The 13,930-nt window shown below is 35.2% G+C and overlaps 1 protein-coding gene across 2 annotated transcripts in view; it reads left to right on the top strand.

Moving 5' to 3' along the window:
- The first annotated feature begins 1,116 nt into the window (after positions 1 to 1,116).
- CNTRL (centriolin) overlaps positions 1,117 to 13,930 on the top strand; it is a 74,572-nt gene continuing 61,758 nt past the window's right edge. For both annotated transcript variants that reach the window (XM_014550186.1, XM_005879199.2), the window contains exons 1-6: positions 1,117 to 1,372; positions 3,238 to 3,368; positions 6,369 to 6,499; positions 7,863 to 8,004; positions 9,623 to 9,809; positions 13,119 to 13,312. In XM_014550186.1, coding sequence (XP_014405672.1) covers positions 1,177 to 1,372; positions 3,238 to 3,368; positions 6,369 to 6,499; positions 7,863 to 8,004; positions 9,623 to 9,809; positions 13,119 to 13,312 — 981 coding nt within the window. In that variant the 5' untranslated portion in view covers positions 1,117 to 1,176. The remainder of the gene's footprint in view (positions 1,373 to 3,237; positions 3,369 to 6,368; positions 6,500 to 7,862; positions 8,005 to 9,622; positions 9,810 to 13,118; positions 13,313 to 13,930) is intronic.

Below are 13,930 nucleotides of genomic sequence, written 5' to 3'. Positions count from 1 at the left end.
TTTTACCATATAACTGTGAAATAATCATTCTTAAAAAATAAAGATAGCAGGTTTTGCTTCCTTCAAACTAGATCATGAGTTCAGTGATGCTATGGTATTAAATTTTCTGGCTCATTCCCATGGGCATTATTCACTATTTAGGGAACACTGGAGGAGGAACAGGATTGGAGGAAAATGAAGGAGAAATGGGGAAATGATAAATTCAATTTGGACATGTTGAATTTATGCCAGTGAGGTGTCAAGTAGGCAGTTAGGATTAGAAGTCTGGAACTCAGAGAAAAGTTAGATTGAAGATATAAATATCAGTAGACAGGTGGCATCGGGAGCCATGGGTGTTGTATCAGCGGTTCTCAACCTGTGGGTCATGACCATCGGAAAACACATATAGCATATCAGATATTTACATTACGATTCATAACAGTAGCAAAATTACAGTTATGAAGTAGCAATGAAAATAATTTTATGGTTGGGGGTCACCACAACATGAGGAACTGTATTAAAGGGTCGCGGCATTAGGAAGGTTGAGAACCACTGTTTAGATTGTTTAAAATGTGATTAGAGAGATACGAGAAGAGACTTGAGGACTCTGACATTTAAAGATTGAATAGAGGAGTGTAAGCCAGCAAAGGAGGCTAAGGAGTGGCCAGGGAGGCAGGATGATACCTGGAGAGAGTGGTATCCCAGAAGCCAGAGGAAGAAACTGTTTTAGAAAGGAGAGTGTGCTCATCAGTATTAAGTACTGCTGGTTGCCAAATATTTTCAGCCTCCTACACTCTAGGACAGCGGTGGTCCTCAGACCACTGGTGGTCCATGAGGTTTGAAAGGTTGGCGACTGCTGCTCTAGCACACCTTGCAGGTAGAAGGGGCTTTGTGACTAGTTCTGGTCAATAAATTGAAAACAGAAATGAAAAGTAAATCTTCTGGCTGGAGCATCTGTAAATACAAGACCCTATGGAGGTCTCCTTTCCTTCTGGCAAGGTGATCAGCAATGTTTGAAATAGTGTCTGCTCTTGTCAACGTAGTGTGGATCCTAGCATCTGTAGCTTCTGAGTTTATAACTTTGTAGTTTTGAAAATTCTAGAAATATATTAATTTGTTTTGATAGCTCTAAAAAACTAACCTTGTTAAATATACTGAAAACTCTTACAGGTTTTGGTGGACACTTGGCTGCTTGCAATGAGGAAAGGTTCTCAACAAAAATTTCCCAAGTCAAAGATGCCATCATCATCTCTTATGCCCAATATGAGATCTAGGTCACTTTCACCTTTAGGCGGATCCAAGACTCCACCTTTTCATTCTGGAGGACAGTGGTGTGAGCAAGTTGGGATTGCAGATGAAAACACTATACAATTGAACTACCACGACCATAGAGGTACCACATTCTAATCTAAGAATTTGACCACATACTCTTAAATAAAGATGGAAAATAATGAACTTAACTATTTTGGGTCCAAATGTAACATATATCCTGGTACTAACTTGACCTATTTTTTTATTGACAGACATTGTACAAGGACAGTGGAGGGTGGAGGCTCCTGGGTGAGGTTGAAGATGTCTGAAAGGTTTCAGAGAAGGGAGTTTCAGAAAGAGAAAACTTTATTTCCTATGGTGGGAGAGTGCCTTAAAGCTCATCTGCCAAATTTATCATAAGGGGGTTCACTGCAGAATGGAGTGCCTTAATTCCGTAGAAACATGTTACCTGCCCGTGGGCTATCCACAAGCTGCTTATTGGCAAGCTGCTTATTTGTGAATGGACTAATTTCCATGTGAGGGCATATATATGTTCCACCAAGGTTTTTATTTTTTTTCTTAAAAGCATTCTGTTAGTTTTGGAAAAAATAAATTTTTTTTTCTAAGAATCTATTTAATTGATTAAATGTGAAAGAAAACTATAATTTATTTGCTAAGTCACTAAATCAGAACCATCAAACTCTCTTGACCTGAATATGTGATCAGTTTTTATTAATAAACATTATCAGCATTGAGTTTAGACTATACCCTTACTGTCAGTTGGTATACTATTATTTCTAATTTGATATTTTAGAATATTAGTCATTTTCTTTCCTAGAACAGCCAAATTACAGAAAAAGACTGATTATTTATGAGTTAATATTACATTTCTTTGCTAAATAATCATAGAGAGTCTTTGGCACACAACGTGGATCTGAACCCAGGATTAATTTTTTTCTGACTCGTAAAGAAAGAACCAAGAGGCAATTTTCTTTTTATGGTTGTTTTGTAAACTGTAACATGGCTTACATAAACTCTGATGGCAATATCCAGAAAGGTATTAGGGCAGGATGTGTTATCCATCATGTTAGTACTTTATCTGTATAAAATGATATGATCTTATTTATTTAAAAGAGCAACAAATTTGAGTTTCTCACTATTAAAAAAAAAAATAGGAAAAGAGGATTTTTTAGAATTTAAGCGTTTTTTTGCCCTGACCGGTGTGGCTCAGTTGGTTGGAGCATTATCCTCTGCACCAAAAGGTCAAAGGTTCGATTCCTGGTCATGGCACATAACCTAGGTTGTGGGTTTGATCCCTGGCTCTGGTCAAGTGGGTACAGGATTCAACCGATCGATGTTTCTCTCTCTCCCTTCTCCTCTCTAAAAATTATGAATGCATCTTTGGATGAGGATTTAAAAAAAGAAAGAAGAATGTAGTGTTTTTGAACTTTAGATTGGAACAAACAATAAATAGTGCCAGTATTTTTTAATTACTAAAAACGCCAGTGCTGCATATGATTAAAAGTTTAAGTTTTGGATTCATCTGCCAGGATTCAAGTCCTGGATTTGCATATTGCTAGTTGCAAGACTTTGAACAAATTATAATTTTTTAAATAAATGTGAATGGTAATTTCTATCTCAGAGATTTGTTGTACAAACTACATTTTTAAAATGTAAAGCATTTAGAACAAAGCTTGGTACACAGCTAATACAGAGTGGGAGCAAAAGTACATTTACAGTTGTGAGTATTTGAAACAGAGTTTATTCTTGTATTATTATTACTGTAAATCTATTTTTGTTCCATACTGTATAGAGTATAATTTATTGTCATTATTATGAAATGCTATATAAAGTAAAATATTGTTAAAGTATTGCAGTTAGAACTCGCCAGCTGTTTTTACATTTGCATGGCTTAAAAAATTTTTTGTTATTTAACATCAAAATAATTTGTTTTTCAGAATATTCATGTCTTCCTCAGCTGATAATGATCTGTATCTGTAATTTCAGAAGCTGGTTCACATGCAGGAGTCCGATACATTACAGAGGCTCTTATAAAAAAACTTACTAAACAGGACAATTTGGCTTTGGTAAAATCTCTGAACCTTTCACTTTCTAAAGATGGTGGCAAGAAATTTAGGGTAAGTTACCAACATTTCTGAACATAGGCATTATTTTTTATGTTTCTATGCTTTAAAACTGAAAAAAAAGAGATTATATTAGATTTACAGTAACATCTCATCCTAATGTCACCTAATTTGTAGCAGACCTTTTATTGTTTCCTGTGAAATTTCTACATCAGAAGTATATGACATCTTTAAATTCATAAGTACCTATTATCTTATACATTATTGACTCTAGAGAAGGAGTTGGCATACTACAGTGTGCTAGATCAGGCTTGCTACTCACTTTTGTAAATAAAACTTTATTGGAACACAACCACACTCATATTGTCTGTGGTTGTTTTTACACTACAATGGCAGAGGTAAGCAGTTGTCACAGAGACTATGTGCCCACAAAGCCAAAAATATTTACTGTCTGGCTTCTTGCAGAAAAAGATTGCTGATCTCTTATTCATATAAACTATACAACATGAACACATTATAATAGACAACTTAATTTTTAAATTAAGAAATATAAACTTAGATGCCTACAACATTAGTCACAAAAATTAATCCCAGAAGGTTGAAGATCTTAATGAAAACAAAACAAAAGTCAACAAAAATGCTATGAAAGTACTAGAGAAGAATGTAGGTGAATAAATTTCAAAATCTTAGCGTGGGAAGGCTCTTCTAAGCAAATACCAACCCTAATACCATAAAGAAAAATATTGACAGATTTAGCTTACATAAAGATTTAAAAATTGTGTTTAATGAAAGATATTGTATAAAAAGTTAAAAGAAAAACAACAAACTGGCAGGTAGTGTTTTCAACATATGTAAAAATACCCACATACTATAAAGACTTCTACAATTCAGTAAGAGATAACTCAGTGAAAAATGTTCAAAGGATATGACCAGGCATTCACAAAAGTATTATAAATGGCTAATATTAACATGAAGATGTGTTCAAATTTATTAATATCAAAGAAATGTGAAATAAAATTCATCAATTGAGTGTATACTTACTGAGTTTGTACTCACCAACCCAGCAGTTCCCTTTGATATCTACTCTATTTGATACTATTTGCCTATGTATCTAAAAGTGTCTATATAGTTATGTGTATTAAACATTATTTAAAATAGACAAATTGGAAATAACCAAATGTCTGTCAATAGGGGATTGTTACTAGTAAATAAATTATGGTGCAATAATAGACAATGGAATACTATTAAATTTCTTTAAAAATAAGTTAGAGCTCTGTGCAGTAATGTTGGAGTATGTCCACAGCATATTTAATGAAAGAAAAAAATTCTAAAACATTTTATATAGTAAGGTCTCAAAATATTTTTTTTAATTCTTTTTTTCTATATGTGTTATCTTTGAACAGTGGGATTTTTTTTTTACAAGGGCCTGGTGACCTGATGAGAGCTTTTATTTGTTTTGTCTGAAATTTTTACTAGAATATATTTATGTCTTACTCGTGTAGTTAAAAAGAAAAAAGAATAAATTCTGTAGTTTAAAGGTTGCTAAAATGAAATATCAAATCAGTAAATCTTTACTGTCTGATTATTATGTCAGGCATTATGTTAAGTTGTGGGAGTACATAAAGAAGTGAATAAGCTTAGTTTCTAATCTCTGGGAATTTAGAGTTTAGTGTGAAGAATGCCTAGGATTAAGAGGAGAAATAGTGAAGGAGAACCATAGAGCAGGGGAGAGGCCAAACAGGTGAGAACTGAAGGCAGGAAAGGATGATATGAAATGTCACAGGACAGTCAAATAGGGTGAAAATTTAGAAGTCACTTGGATTTAGCAATTAAAAAGCCCTTCCTTCTACTTCTCAAATCTACCAAGTTCATTTTTTCAGGGCTTTTACATCTTTTTTCTCTGCCTCCGTCTGTTCACACACCTAGCTTCTTGTTATTAAAGTCTCAACTCAGTGTATTTCCTCAGTGAGCCTTCTCTCACCACCCAATCACAATTAGCCACCTTCTCCTGAGTCACTCTCTCTTATTTCAGTCAACAAATATTTTAGTACCCATTATGTGCCAACAACAAATACAAAAGAAAAACCCTGTCCTCTTAGTGCCTTGTATTCTGTCACATCATGTTATCTTTATTTTCTTGTTAGGATACTTCACTCTCTGAAAATTTTATTTATTTTTCACTTGTTTATTGGCTTTCTCTGTGAATGAAAATAATAACCTTGTTTTTCTAATTCATCACCATATTTCCAGTACCTGAACAGCTCCTGGCAAATAAATATTCATAAATATTTGTGTAAGGGATGAATGATCTTGGAGAGAACTGTTTGAATACCTAGTAAGGGCAGAAGATACATTGCCTTACAATTAGAATAAGAGTGAATGGAAGGCAGAATGAGCAAATGTACATAATTCTTGTGAGAACATGGTGGCAAATGAAAGATAAGATGATGCTTGATAGGAAAACAAGTTCAGTCTGAGCTGATATGTATTATATAGAAGAGGTTGGGTATATTGAACATAGGCTTCTGCAGCCAGGCAGTTGTCTAGTTTACTGGTATATCCATTGCCTGGTGTCACATCTGGTATGTAATAAGTATGTAATGAATATCTGTTAAATAGTGACTGCTTTTAAACTTGAGGGCAAGATCCAGGAGAGAGAAAGATTGAAGATGCAAGAGTATGGGGAGAGGAGATGGGTAAGGTTACGCAAGAGCCTAAGTCCCTTGTTGAACTTTGAAGAAAGGAGAGGAGGGAGGGAGAAGCATGAAAAAGTTAAGATGGAGGAAAAAGTTAAGTTGAGGTGGGGAAATCTTGTTGGATAGTCTTTCACTTCTTAGTATATAGGTAGTGTTTTCCACTTGGAGAGTTTGTGGGCTTGAGGAGAGCTGCTACTCCTGGTCAGGAGAGCCCCTCCAAGGCCTTGTCCAGGACAGCAGTAAGGGTTTATTATTCTCTTATGACTGATCAAAATAGCCTCTGATACATGTATTTATATGTTGTGCTTATGTCAGGGCTTCTGTTGTATAAAATATTTATTCATTTGTTTTCAATTAGTACATCGAAAATTTGGAAAAATGTGTTAAACTTGAAGTACTGAATCTCAGCCATAATCTAATAGGGAAGATTGAAAAGTTGGATAAGCTGCTAAAATTACGTGAACTCAACTTATCATATAACAAGATCTGGTAAGTAGGTACTTCTTTGGGTAGCATTGCAGGGTCATTGTTTTTGTGAAAGAGGTAGATTAATGCTGCCCACATTACTGAAAGAAATCTTTGAAACAGCAGGCACTTTGATCCTTTATTCATTGATAATCTGGCCCTTCACAAATGGTAATTGCCTTCATGTTTTGGCATTACTAAAGTACGGAATAATATCTATAGAGTGTTATCAAAGAAGGAGATATGTTTTTTGAGTACCAAATTTTATCTTAATTCCATTTTTGACAGGAAGTTTTCCCAGGTCGTCTTTTGATTCATTGCCTATTAAGAAAGTTGACATGAAGCAGTATGTTTTAAGTCTCTCATTTTGATGCTAAAGATATTTCAACTCGTTTTCATCCTGTGTGTTTATCCTGATGTTCTTTGCTTATTGATATAAGAAATATACTCCCAATCTTGTTTCCATTTCATAATATGTATTACTATAAGGTAGAAACATAATAAAGTTGACTGGCTAAAACTGCACATAAAAACTTGTTATATACAAAATGATGCAAATGTTTTTGCATCTGTATACTTTCCCGACATTAGACTTGGTATACATAATGACCAAAAAACTAACAGTGGCAGAAGTTCTAATATGACAAAAATAAATGGGAAAATAACTGGTTAATGGATCAAATCCTTAATATAAAGTTTGTATAAAAATAATCTCGATAAAAATAATTTCAATAAAATTAATATGAAAATAAAGAAGTTTGGAAATATTTGCCCAGTATACTTTCCTCTTGACCAAATAATGAAATTGACAATTAAATTGGAATTAACTTGGGAAAATATTTCATCAGTGATAATTCATCACTATGGTGATAAATGTTTTATTAATTTAAATATTTTCATTAAAATATTTATGTTTCTAAATACAGTATTATTCTGGGGAGTCCACAAGCTCAAAACAGCAGGCCTATTCTGCTTGCTTAGCTAATCTTTTGGTAATGATTTAAGGTAATAAGGATATCTTTTCTTGTGCAGGGCTGTAACGCATAGCCCTGTGTGCTGTTGAGTTTTCTAGCTTTCTCACTGCTAGTACTCTTTACAGTGGCTGGTAAGAATGCCACAGACAGACTCTTCTTTTCTGTGGGATCATAAAGTTTGATAGTAAGACAGGTAGGATTCTTGGAAACAGTCATGAAGCTCTTACCAAAACTGTTGTTGTGGTAGATTTATTTTTAGCTGCTTTTTTGGGTTCTCACTTATGAAAAGGATTGATAAATTATAATTATGAAAAGTAATCCCACATAAAACAAAGGCTGTTAATTCTAAAAATACAGTAGAAAGAACTCTATTATGGTACTTACTTAGTTTGACTTTACCCTTTGGTTTCCAGCAAAATTGAAGGCATAGAAAATATGTGTAATCTGCAAAAGCTAAACCTTGCAGGAAATGAAATTGAACATATTCCAGCATGCTTAGGGAGGAAGTTAAAATCTTTGCGAGTCCTCAATCTAAAAGGCAACAAGATATCATCGGTAAGTTATTCAAAGAAGCAAGAATTTTTTTCAATTTTTTTGGGCTTGTTGAAAAAAATGATTAAAATTTAAGTTTTAAAAAATGGGGTCTCTTAAGGTCAATCGTCTTTTGATGAAACATTTAATTCAGACATAGCCCTGGATTCTCGGGTAATTAAATATAAGCAGTTCTGGTTTTACATGGTTCCATGGTAACTGAGAGTTGACCTCTTAACATTTTCACATACTTCATTTTATTTGAGACTGATAACACTGTTGTTAAGGAGAGTGCAGGGATTATTTTTACAAAATACTCTGAGATAGGTACTATAGTTTTATTCCCATTTTAAAGTAAAGTCTCAGAGAGACTTTACTTAAAGTCACACACCTTGTACCAGGATTCAGGCCACTGAATGCCTGGAACAGATTTCTTTTTTTCAAATGTATGAATTAACCTCGATAATAGTTTTAGGAGGTTAATTACTAGCTTTTTATAATAGAGTGATTTTATCATGGTTCACATAATCTGATAATGATGTATATTTTTCTGTTGAGTGTAATTTATGATTTTATTTGATACAGTTAGATGTTCAATAAACATTACTAAGTAAAAAACATTAATATATTTAAGTCTGTATTAAAATTGGAACAATCTGTTGTAATTTAAAGAACATCAGTCTTAAAATAGAAAATAAAAGATGTGCCTTCTAATATGTGTCTAGACTTGCCTTCTATGACCTTGGAGAATTCCTTCATCTCTCAAAAACTCACTGTTTACTTGGAGAAAACAATTTCTACCCTGCCTCCTTTACAGGAGTGTTTATAAGCTCAGATGAAATGATAGATGTGAAAATACTTTAAAATAGTAACTCTAAGGTTGTATTCCTTAACCCTTTGTTAGTGGAAGCCAGCAATAATAAACAACACTTGTTTAATGCTGTGCAGTTAACACTGTCTATGCTTTCTTATTTCATAAAGATCTGATAAGGTGACAGCCCAAGAGCCTCAGAGCCCCAAGCCCCATGCCGTGTTACACAGCATAACCTTGGAACTCTTAGGGCTTATGGGCTGATGAGACGAGAGAGCCATGAATCCAAAGTTTGCCACAAATATTCCTCAAATAGTTGATCCTTAGATAGTACTAAACATCAGCTGATGTCAACAGGAAAATCTTTCAATAAATACTTACGATTATTTCTAATTTTGTATCACTTTCTTATCCCACTTCATATTTGACACTTGAGGCCCAGTGCATGAAAGTCGTGCACTCGGGGAGGGGAGGTCCCTCTTGCAGTCCGGGAGCCCTCGGGGGATGTCCGACTAATGGCTTAGGTCCATCAGTCGGACATCCTTAGTGCTGCCGCAGAGGCAGGAGAGGCTCCCGCCACTGCTGCTGTGCTCACCAGCCGTGAGCCTGGCTTCTGGCTGAGCCGTGCTCCCCCTGTGGGAGCGCACTGACCACCAGAGGGCAGTTCCTGCGTTGAGCGTCTGTCTCCTGGTGGTCAGTGCGTGTCATAGTGACTGGTCGTTCTGCCATTTGGTCGATTTGCATATTAGACTTTTATCATATAGGATTACTTCTGTTAGGTATGTTTATGATTTTTAAATTATACCAATAATTTTATATATATCATTTCAGCTTCAAGATGTAAGCAGGTTGAAACCACTTCAAGATTTAACTTCTCTGATCCTAGTTGAAAATCCAGTTGTGACCCTTCCTCATTATCTCCAGTTTACCATTTTTCACCTCCGTTCACTGGAAAGTTTGGAAGGTCAGCCAGTAACCACTCAGAACAGACAGGAAGCTTTTGAGAGATTCAGTTTAGGTAAAGTAACTTTAAAAAATTTTTGGGGGGTGGGAGAGTAGATAATTTAGAACTTATCCAGAAAAATATATTATGAACTTTATAATGCTGTTAAAATTTGCACCATAAATGGAAATGGCACCATAAATCAATTAATTTAACAAATAGTCATTGAGCCAGGCCCTGAATCTGGTACCCAGGACACAATGGTGAGCAAGGCATATAGTACTGGCTTTTGTGCAACTTGCATTTTAGTGGAGAAGACGGACAAAAGATAAGTAAACACTGATAAAGTAGCAGAGGAGATCCCGTTTTGGGGGAAAGTGGTGTAAAGAAATGGCTCTCTGAGGAAGTAACATTTAAGCTGATGGCAAAGGCAACAATCGAGCGTGAAAAGCAACAGCTTATACTTTGAGGTTGGATAGACCTTGTTGAGTTAGGGAACTGAAAGAAGATCAGTATGACTGTGGAGGGATAGCTCATGAAAAAGTTTGGAGAGATGGGGTGGGGTGAGATAGCACAGGTCCTTAGGGTTTGGATTTGACTTCAGGTGCAGAAGAAAGCCATTGACAGTTTTTAATTGTCATGAGCAAGTTTATTATATATTAAGATTATTTTTTATACAGTATGGAGAATGATTTGGAGCAGAGCAAAATAGAGCTATAGGGACATATGAGAAGGCTATTGGAGAAATCTAGGCTAGAAATGTTGATGGGTTGTATTTAGGTGGTGGGCATGGTATCGATGGATCAGTTTTGGAGGTTCAGCAGCATTTTCTAATGGATTGGAAATTCCCAAACATTTGACTTGAGTAAGTGCTTGGATGGTGATGTTATATATAAAAATGGGAGAACTTGGAATGCTGAATTTAAATGTGAGACAGACAAGAAGAATTAGAAATGTGAGTCTGGAGTTCAAAGAGATAAGTACTAGAGATATAAATTTAGGAGTCATCAGCATAAAAATAATTTAATTCCACCAAAATCAATGAGCTCACTCAGGCAGGTATTGGGATGAGCAAGGAGAGCCAGCTAAGGAAACTTAGAAAGAGAGGTCAGCAAGGTAGGAGAAAACCAAGAAATAGTGGGTTGCAAAAGCCCATAGAGGAAGGTTTCAAGAGAGGAAGTGGCCAGCTATGTTGAATGTTGCTGATACAGGAAGAAGTAAAATGAGCACAGAGAAGTGCCTTAGATTGGCAACATAGGATGATCTTGACAAGAGAAGTTAAGGCGTGGTGAGGACAAATGCTAGATTATAGATGGAAGAGTGAATGGGAAGAAGACATTTGGGTTAAAATTTGAAATTTCCTCTCCTCATGCCTAATAAATGAGTTTAAAAAGTTAAAAGTTTAAAAAGTTTCACCAATAGCTTCTAGACCAGGAAGTGAGCAGAAGCCAATACTGTAAACCTCAAAATTAGTAATTAAAGAAACAAGAGTGGAGAGAGAAATCATGGCTCAGTTCTTTTGATCCTTGAGAAAACATGGAGATGAGATCAGAGAAAAAAAAAAGTCTTTTAATAAAAGAGGAACGGACACTTTCTCCATCAGAAGGGAGAGAAGATGCATGCAAGTGTGGGAAGTTTTGTTGCTTTAATGGTGGGAAAATGAGGAAGTTTCCACTGGTGGGGACTGTTCTGTCATGAAATATGAGGTCATCAACTGAGAAAGAAAATAGAAGGAATATGGGGGGGGGGGGGGGAGTTGTAGAGAAAGAGGAAGGTATGAAATATCCATTTTAGAATGTTAGGAAATGAGCTTGTGTATTCAACCATTTGAAATTGATGTTAGTCTACTTTGACTTATAAAAATGAAGGTTTCACCCGCTGGTGTGGCTCAATGGTTGAGCATCAATCTATGAACCAGGATTCCTGGTCAGGGTACATGCCGGGGTTGCAGGCTTGATCCCCAGTGGGAGGCGTGCAGGAGACAGCCAATTGATAATTCTTTCTCATCATTGGTATTTTTATCTCTCTCTCCCTCTCCCTTCCTCTCTGAAATCAATAAAAATATACTTTAAAATAAATGAAGTTTTCATATGGTTTGAACCAAAACTTGAGAAAGATAAATTTGTACTAGTGTGGGATTCCCCCTAACTCCACATTTATTACCCTGAAATTTATGTTTTAGAATCATTAAAAATATAAATAATAAAAAAATATAAATAATGCAAAGGAAAGTCATCATATAAATATAGTCTTGGGGAAAATGTTTAAATTACGATTCATTTATGACTTGGAATATTAAGTAAGAGCCTTTAATGTGCTGAGCTCTTGGAATTCACTGGTGAGCCAGATAGGTACAGTTTCTGCTTTCACAAAGCTTTAGTGGGGAAGGCAGATAGCCAAACTATTTGATCACATTGTACAATTCCCTGTGTAATGAACGGCATAACAGAGGTGCAGGGTGGTCTGAGAGCATTCCTGAGAAGCATCTAACCTGGGGCGAAGGGAGAGTTAGGGAGACTTTTCAAAATATTTCTAAAACTAAGACATGGAGGATGCAAAATAGGCTAGTCGTAGATAGAAGAAGACAGTTCCAAGTGGAAGGTATTAGTAAAAGCCTGCAGGTGAGAAGAGGAATTACAAATTTGAAGAATTAGAATCATTTCAGAAAGGCTGCAGTGAGGTGTACTTGCAAGTGAGGCTGGAGAGGGAGTTTGGGACCAAATCATGGAAGAGCCTTGTCATTCTTCTTGTAGGCTTTTTGGATCCTATCCTGAGCATAATGGGGAGCAGCCTTTGAAGGATTTTAAGATAGCATAGTATTTTGTAAACATGCTTGCAGCATCCTTTAGTGTGTAATTACTAATATAAAATAAAAAATTGCATATTTTTTATAAGAGAACTGGAAAAAACCTCATTCATCAATACACTAATTGAATCAAATACTTGGAAGAAAAATGTTATCTTTAAAATTGTTATCCAAATGATGACTTCTTACCTCTTAATTAAATCACTCTAGTTCAAGATAGTCTTCCCCCCCAAAAAAACAAAGTTATTCATAGTGAATAATGTTTTAAAATGGATTTTTAGAGAGAGGAAGGGAGGGAGAGAGAGAAAGAGAGAGAGAGAGACATTGATCTGTTGCCTCCCGTATGCACCTGACTCCCATATGCGCCTAACCAAGGATCAAACCTGCAGCCCAGTATGTGCCCTGACTGGAAATCAAACCTGCCACCACACCAGCCAGGGCTCATAGTGAATAATTTTAAAAGTAGAATTCTATTTACACTATTCTAAGAGTTCTTTTGCTTTTAGTTAAGTAATATTCTTACCTTTCTTCGACTAGGAAATATAATGTTCAATAAACTATTAAATTTGTATTGGCAGAAGAAATAGAAAGATTGGAAAAAGACCTGGAAAAGAAGATAATGGAAACTGAAGAGCTGAAGAGCAAACAAACCAAGTTCTTGGAGGAAATTAAAAATCAAGATAAATTGAACAAATCATTAAAAGAGGAGGCCATGTTACAAAAACAGAGCTGTGAGGAGCTAGAGAGTAACCTAAACACGAAAAATGAATTGGTAAGTTCATATTTTACATTGCTTTGACTATTTATGTTCTCTTGAAATAGAGAATTATTTGTTCTTGGGTTTAAAAACACAACTTCCTGACCACAGAATGGGGAAGATGTGGTTTAACAGAAATATGTGCAAAAGATTTTACAAGTTGTATTTGACTGGGTACTGTATGATATGGCTGCCCAAAAAGATGAATGCTATCTTCAACTACGCTATGTGAAGTGCAGTACCTAGAACAAAGGAGGGAAGTGAAGTCTCACTCTGAGGAGCTGGTCAGACTGCCCATAGATGTGTATATTTTTTTAACAACAACATTGTTGGTGAGACTGTACACTGGCAAAAACTTTCAGAAGGCAATTTGGCAAAATTATCCAAATTTAAATGGACATACCTAAGTCCTATATATTGGAAATATTATATGTAAGTGTTTATATATTATAATATTTATTTATTATTATATAATTGTTATAACATTATATAATCTATATTTCCACTAAGATGTTCTGTAGAAATGGTAGCAAGAATATGTTGTAAAGATATTGTATATAAATATGCATATATTTATAGAAGGAATATGGGGGGGGACTTGTAGAGAAAGAGGAAGGTATTCAACCATTTGAA

Source organism: Myotis brandtii, unplaced genomic scaffold, assembly GCF_000412655.1.
Source record: "Myotis brandtii unplaced genomic scaffold, ASM41265v1 scaffold589, whole genome shotgun sequence".
Classification (NCBI taxonomy): Eukaryota; Metazoa; Chordata; class Mammalia; order Chiroptera; family Vespertilionidae; genus Myotis; species Myotis brandtii.
Note: the sequence above shows the minus strand (reverse complement) of the source record. Positions and strands in the feature narration are given on the sequence as shown.